This window comes from Solanum pennellii, chromosome 5 (genome assembly GCF_001406875.1).
Source record: "Solanum pennellii chromosome 5, SPENNV200".
Lineage (NCBI taxonomy): Eukaryota > Viridiplantae > Streptophyta > Magnoliopsida > Solanales > Solanaceae > Solanum > Solanum pennellii.
The window spans coordinates 26,695,438-26,702,384 of NC_028641.1; the positions used below are offsets into that span (position 1 = coordinate 26,695,438).

The window sequence follows — 6,947 nt, forward strand, 5'->3', positions numbered from 1 at the left end:
CCCCCCCCCCCCCCCTCCACACACATTGAATCCATTATGTACTATTGACATAAAACATTTTTAGCTGTAAAACATAAGTATTTCTCCCTATCTTTATATCTTGGAAGAAGGTTTGGTTTTTTTATTTGTTTTGATTTTTACTTCAGATTTGTTGCCACTTGCCTTTTTCCGTTAATTGTAGGGTGTTAAACTGACTTGGACAAAAATTGTCCACTTGCATATATAAAGGATAATATATTCACTAATCATTTATATATGTTAAAGATAGAAAAAGTCCCATATCAGTGGTTAATAATATGGTGGTCTCCTTATAAGGTTTGGGCAATCCTCCTCCATTTGAGCTAAGCTTTTGGGGTGTGAGTTAGACCCAAAACCTAATTTTATAGTATATATCGAAGACCAAAATAAACCTTATCACTATAACTATGGACCATTTGAGGTTATCACTGTTGTTTCACGAAATAGTTATGTAGGTATAAGGTATTATATGTTGGAGTTATGAGAAATATAGAAAAAGAATATTATTGAATTGTTGTTATATCTACATTGTTACATAGAGACTCTATTTCTACTCCTACTCCTATTCTAATAGGATTGTATAAACCTATTCCTATTCTAATAGAATTGTGTAAACTTATTCCTATTCTTATAGGATTGTATAAACCTAGTCATATTCTAACACTCTCTCTCAAGCTAGTGCATACAATTCATGTACCTAGCTGTTACATATGTAATTAATACAAGGACCAATGAGTGGCTTGGTGAGATGTCTACAAGTTGATCAATCGACTTCGCAAAATTGACAGTCAATCTCAATGTGCTTGTCTTCTCATTAAATGCTAAATTTGATGCATAATGTCAGTCAATCTCAATGTGCTTAATCTTCTCATGAAATACTAAATTTGATGCATAATGTTGATAAAACATAGAGTGATAAAATTACAGTATTGAACTTCCTAAACCAAACTTGCAAAGACTGTCTCAAACCATAGAGTGATTCAGATAATCGACATACAAGGCTACTAAACTACCCCGAGCAACAAAGTGCTCAAAATCTAGTATAAAGTATATGGATCATGTTGAAATCAATAGATGAGTCAATACTAAACAAGCCACTGAAAAACCGGCCGGGAACATGCTCATATGCTGGAGTATTAGATATGATGGCTAAAAGTGATCGCAATCTTAGAATAAAATTATATGGATAGGGTCAGAATGATGTACGACCCAATTAAAAAATAGAAATTCTATAGGATAGTGTGAATGGATGGAACGACCCCATTGAAAAAGAGAAATATAATATGGATAAGGGTCAGAATGATGGCACGACCCTGCTGAAAAAGAGAAATTATACGGGTAGGGTTGGAATGATGGCACACCCAACGCAAATCAGATTTGAGGAGTCACCGGAAAGAAAAATTGAACTATGTAAATCAAATCTGAGGAGTCACTGAGAAGACACATGATGCTATGAAACTTAGATATGAGAAAATAGTTTGGAAAAATCCACGGTTCCACACAAATTAAATACGAAAAGTAGTTCGAAGAGATGCACGGTGCTACGCAAATCAGATGCAAAAAAAAGGTTGTCACCGAAAGGATGGTACGGTGCTACACAAATTATATATGAAAAAGTAGCAACTGGAATGATGGCCCAGTGCTACACAAATTAAATATGAAAAAGTAGTCACCGGAATGATGGCAACGTGCTACAAAAATTATATATGAAAAAGTCGTCACCGGAATGATGGCACAGTGCTAGACAAATTAGATATAAGAAAGTAATCACCGGAATGATGGCATGGTGCTACACAAATTAGATATGAACAAATAGTCACCAGAAAGATACATAGGACCCAAATTTTTCTATAACATAATCATTGGCTTGACGGGCAGCATACATGGGTGCCACCAACAGGCAGCCAAAGTTCTTTGATTTTCTACCAAGATCATAGAGGCTTTGATACCATGTGAGAAATATAAGAAAAGAATATTACTGAATTGTTGTTGTATCTACATTGTTACATAGAGACCTACTTATAGGCCCTAGAATACAATTCTTTCCCAAGTAGGACACTATTTAGTATTCATATTTCTATTTCTATTCCTACTCCTATTCTAATAGGATTGTATAGACCTATTCCTATTATAATGGGATTGTGTAAACCTATTCCTATTCTTGTAGGATTGTATAAACCTATTCATATTCTAACAGGAGTTATGCAGTTCAGTAGCAAATAACAAAGCATGAATCATTATGCGATGCAATATAACAAAGCATGAAACATTATGTAATGAATTATACAGCGATTGTTATGAAATGAAAAAAAGATATAGATTCTTGTGCAGAGATTGTAATACCAAAGTGAAGATCTAGCTTTATCTTAGTATTGATATTTCACACGATTGGTTATGCAATGTTTTACATTGGAAGTCTATTAAAAATATAAAGATTTAAAAAGGAAAGCCACAGTGCACGAAGCATCCGGCATTCGCACAGAATCCAGGGAAGGATCGCATCCCAAGGAAGTAAAATGTAGGCAGCCTACCCTAACACAAGCATCAGTGGTTGATTCCACGGCTCAAACTCGTGGACCTATAGATAAAGAAAAAATTTCCCATTCAAAAGTGAAGAGATCTAGATCGGTATTGAATTTTCTTATACAACAAACCATGCAAGCCTAGATTGTAATACAAACTTGTCATTTATAGTGGTCTACAGAAGAAAAACTCTGAAGGCAATACACTACAAGAGCAATATTTACCTGAATATGGCCAGTTTGGTCTAACATTAGTACGTCAGGAGAAACACCTCTATAAAGTATGTCATTCTGATATTGGAAGAAATAAGGAAAAGAGTCAAATTTTGAAATTACCACGTGCTTATAATAACTAGGACCAGGAGGCAACTTACATTGTGCAAGTCTTCCAGAGCAATGACAACTGATGCAGCACAGAAACGTGTTGATTCCTCATCAAGGGGGTTGTTAAGTATTGCTACCACAGAGCAAGCCAGGCATGTGTCCAGAACTATGCCAGCATGAATTTCATCAGCACAAGTACATAAAACTTGAGGTACTGAAGCTACTGTATTCATTTGCTTCAATAGATTCTTCTCATTTAACACTTGTGCTTCTTTCCCAAGCATTTTGATTTTCTGCTTTGAAAACCTCTTCAAGCTAAACAGCTTATCTGCAAAAAGACGAGAAAATTTTTCATTCCTTAACTGAATACAATCATCAAGATTCTAGTATGTCCACAAACTGTTTCTAAAAAGCATTACTGGTCAGACACAAAGTAAAACCAAGAGAGGAAAGGCCCCCAAAGGAATGTGTTCTGCATATATCAGCATTAAAAACAAAGAGTAATAATGAGGCCGTAATGAAACAACAAACGAAATGCAGAAAAACAACCTGAGTCTCTTAGCCGAACTAGGCCAATCTCACTGCAGTCAGTTGAATATAAGCAAGTCTGCCACTCCTGGACAAATAGCTAATAGATTCAAAAATCTGTCTATTAACAGGTTTTCTGAAATACATTAGGAAGAAGTAAAAAGAACCTCACCAGATCAGCAAGCTGCAATCTTTCAAGCGTCAAAGTGTCAAAGGTTTGGACAGATTCTGAAGAGAGAATTGTTTGATGGCCCCTTGCCCTACATAAATGTTTGCAAAGCATTTTTAGTCATAGATGCAAAGAAAAAGCGAAGACTGAAATCACTTTACATCGTACATCTATCAGACCCAAAATGTTAAACAAATAAACGAGACGTCTTTTTTCTTTTGCTTTGGTAACTTCTGTTTCACTAAACTTTTGTCATACCTAAGATCATCCTGTGAGAGCTTTGCCAAAGGACCAACAACTGAATCAAACTTCTCCTTAGTTAAGATAGCGCATACCACATCACCAACAGCAATGACACTCAAAGAGGCAACGTGTTCCCCAAGAAGTGTCCATTCCCCAAAGTAGCTCCCTTCACTCTTCTCGACTGTTATGCTCTTTTTGTTCTGTATATCATCCTGCTTCTGGTTTTCACACAGGAGACTTGATGCATTTTCAAATTTTACTAAATCCATGTCAAATGTAATTTTTACAACCCCTTTCTGGATAATGTATAGGCCCAAAGGTTCCTGTTTCTGCAAACAAATCCAAATCATGTGTAAGAGAAAATCGCAAGCAGAAGGCAGTTGTCATAAAGAAAAAATATCATTTTAAATGGAGCAAACTGTAAGCAGGCAAGGGAAGAAATTTGAAATAGGTACCTCATTTACTATTGTCTGTCCATCAGAAAAAGGAACTTCTGAAACCATATCTGCAATATGACTTAGTTGTAAAATCGTCAATCTTGATAGAAGATCTACAGAACGCAGAAGCTTCAATGAAGACAAATTAGAAAACTCTGACACAAGAATTCCTCTAAAATCTTCTCGTTTAAGTTCCCACAAAATTCCATTGGTAACAGCGCGGACAGAAGCTTGGAGTGGTTTATTGTACCTGTAGAAAAACTGAGTTCAGCGCAAAACAGAGATAGCCAAAATAATTCTACAGATGATTCAAAGAGCGGAGGGATTAATCAACTGCAATTAATAAACCAGTACTATGGTCTTGCAATATTTATGAACCACACAAGAAAGATATAATGGCCAAACAGGTAAGTCAGGTGATAGGACACAGCACTTCGTTTGAAAAAGAGAAGGGACATATTGCAATTGCTGCTTCAGATTGTGAGGGGATACAAAAAGAACTAAGAAAACTAGTATATTGGTGTAAAGCTCCAGCATAATATAATCTGAAGGTTGGTTATTTGTTCAGTACCATACGGGCTTTATCTGGGAGTGAAAACTAGAGGGGAATATATAACAGTTCTGCAAATAGACCCTCTAGCACGGTCTTTCACTTTCCCCTCAAAGAAAGACATCAAATTTGAATTTTAATGAATTCCAATGGAAAGAACATATATCTTACATCAGAGCCAGCTCCCCAAAGGATGACAACTTATCAGCTGTGTAGTGCTGAAGAACCCTAGGAGCTTCGCCGTTTTCCTCATCCTGGCATTTGTAATTCAAAGTTGAAGACTTCAAATTAGATATGACAGACATTAATTGGGACAAGCTTCATTACATGATAATAATGAATCTGATGATTTTATGATTTGGCCGGAGACTATGGTGAAACCACGCACAGTCAGTATGATCACATGTAAACAAAATCAAGCGGAAAAACAATTCCCACCTGTGTTGCTAAGACCTCAAATTCCCCGCTTCCAACAACATAGAAAGAGTCACATTCTCCACCCTGCAAAACATTGATCGTTTGGTAATACTGAGAATTCTCAAAATGTCAGAATTTAGTGCACAAGAAATTGTAAGTCTAAGATCACATGTTTCTTCCTCAAACATGAAATATAAAAATTGAAATCCTCTAAGAACAAAAATACAGGAAAACTTATACGACTACTGTGCTTTTGATATTGGAGGTTCTTTAACAAAATTATATTGCTGGATCAAAACTCTATTAAGAGAATTTACCTGTTTGACTACAACGTCTCCAACTTGAACCTCAACTCTTTGCATACAATCCAACAAAACTTGACACTGAGAATCTGTAAGCTTTCTAAAAAGAAAATGATCATGCAAAACCCGTTCAATCTGTGCCTGTGAAACAGAGATGTGATTTACTTTTCAACCATGAGATCAATTAAACTGATAACAATTGAGGGAGTGGGTTATAAGATTCTTTATTTTCCAGAACAGCATATCAAACGGAAATAAATAAAGAAAGAACGGTTACTTCTTCTTCCCATGTCTTCCTATGGGCTGGAGATGGGGGAACCCATATCTGCCCATTCTCTAAGGAACTCTCAATAGCACGCAGTCGTGCCCGAGATATATCTTGCCTGGCACGTTGAATCCTAGAATTCCAGTTCATAACTGATGGAGATTCTGATCCAGATAATTCCACAACCTGAGGCAACGGTGGTCGTAAAGCAACATCAGAACTTACTGATTGGCCAACTGCACCCTGACAATAAATCAAATGTAATGAGTGAACATTTTTAAATTACAGAAAGTATAAAATAATTCCGAACAGAGAAATCAAAGCAAAGAAAACATCTTACATTAGTCAATCCATTCACTTGTACAACTATCACGGTAATATCATCTGTGCGAGTTTCATACTGTAGCCAAAGACGGTATGACTCAGCAACAATTGCAGCACAAGCATCACGCGGATCCTTATACTTTGCGACCTACAAGGTCATTGATAGGATGTGGATTATTAACAGGAAAAACACAAAAACAGAGTAAACACCGTGCTTGCATCATGTCGGCATTCTCAACTGATCTTAGGAGACTTGTTGAGGTGGAACACACAGAAATATTAGAGACAGAGAAAACTCACATGAGAGCAAACTGGTGTTATACAACAGAAGAACAACATAAAAATGATGATTAATAAGCCTACAAGTGTTTAACTAATTGGCAGTTAAACACCAAGCATACCCACGGTAAGGCCTAGTGGTCAATGAAGTGGCTAGGGAACCATGAGGTCTTAAATTCAAATCCCAGGAGGCAAAAATATCTAGATGATTTCTTCCTATCAGCTCAAGCCTTGGTGGATAGAGTTACCCAGTATAGTCAAGGTGCATGCGAGTTGGCCCATACGCCAGCTTATGGAAACAAAGACACAGGATGCATCAATGGCTAGATAAAGCCTTTGGGATCCAAAAGAACTTTTTTTCTTGAGAAATTTATCTTTGCAGTTTTTTGGTTTAAACATCAATAAACTGTTGTCAGAGCTGTGTTAGTTCAATTGTTTTGAGTAGCACAAATAACTGCTTCTGGAACTCTTTTAAGTAAAATTTATATCATTCCTTTAGTAACAGTGCAGCAGTAGTATCCCCCGCTATGTATTACTTTTTGTCAAGGTAAAATTATATATATATATAT

General features: G+C 36.3%; 1 protein-coding gene across 3 annotated transcripts in view; it reads right to left on the minus strand.

Annotated features, from left to right (window-relative positions):
- LOC107020369 (protein phosphatase 2C and cyclic nucleotide-binding/kinase domain-containing protein) overlaps positions 1-6,947 on the minus strand; it is a 25,468-nt gene that overhangs the window by 5,265 nt on the left and 13,256 nt on the right. For 2 of the 3 annotated variants that reach the window (XM_015220701.2, XM_015220700.2), the window contains exons 3-13: positions 6,116-6,247; positions 5,788-6,018; positions 5,526-5,651; positions 5,230-5,292; positions 4,963-5,045; positions 4,260-4,491; positions 3,820-4,133; positions 3,565-3,652; positions 3,414-3,480; positions 2,915-3,192; positions 2,766-2,831 (exon numbers count right to left, since the gene is read on the minus strand). In XM_015220701.2, the coding sequence (XP_015076187.1) occupies positions 2,766-2,831; positions 2,915-3,192; positions 3,414-3,480; positions 3,565-3,652; positions 3,820-4,133; positions 4,260-4,491; positions 4,963-5,045; positions 5,230-5,292; positions 5,526-5,651; positions 5,788-6,018; positions 6,116-6,247 (1,680 nt within the window). Of the gene's footprint in view, positions 1-2,292; positions 2,597-2,765; positions 2,832-2,914; positions 3,193-3,413; positions 3,481-3,564; positions 3,653-3,819; positions 4,134-4,259; positions 4,492-4,962; positions 5,046-5,229; positions 5,293-5,525; positions 5,652-5,787; positions 6,019-6,115; positions 6,248-6,947 lie in introns of those variants that run through there. The other variant, XM_015220702.2, reaches the window with a different exon arrangement.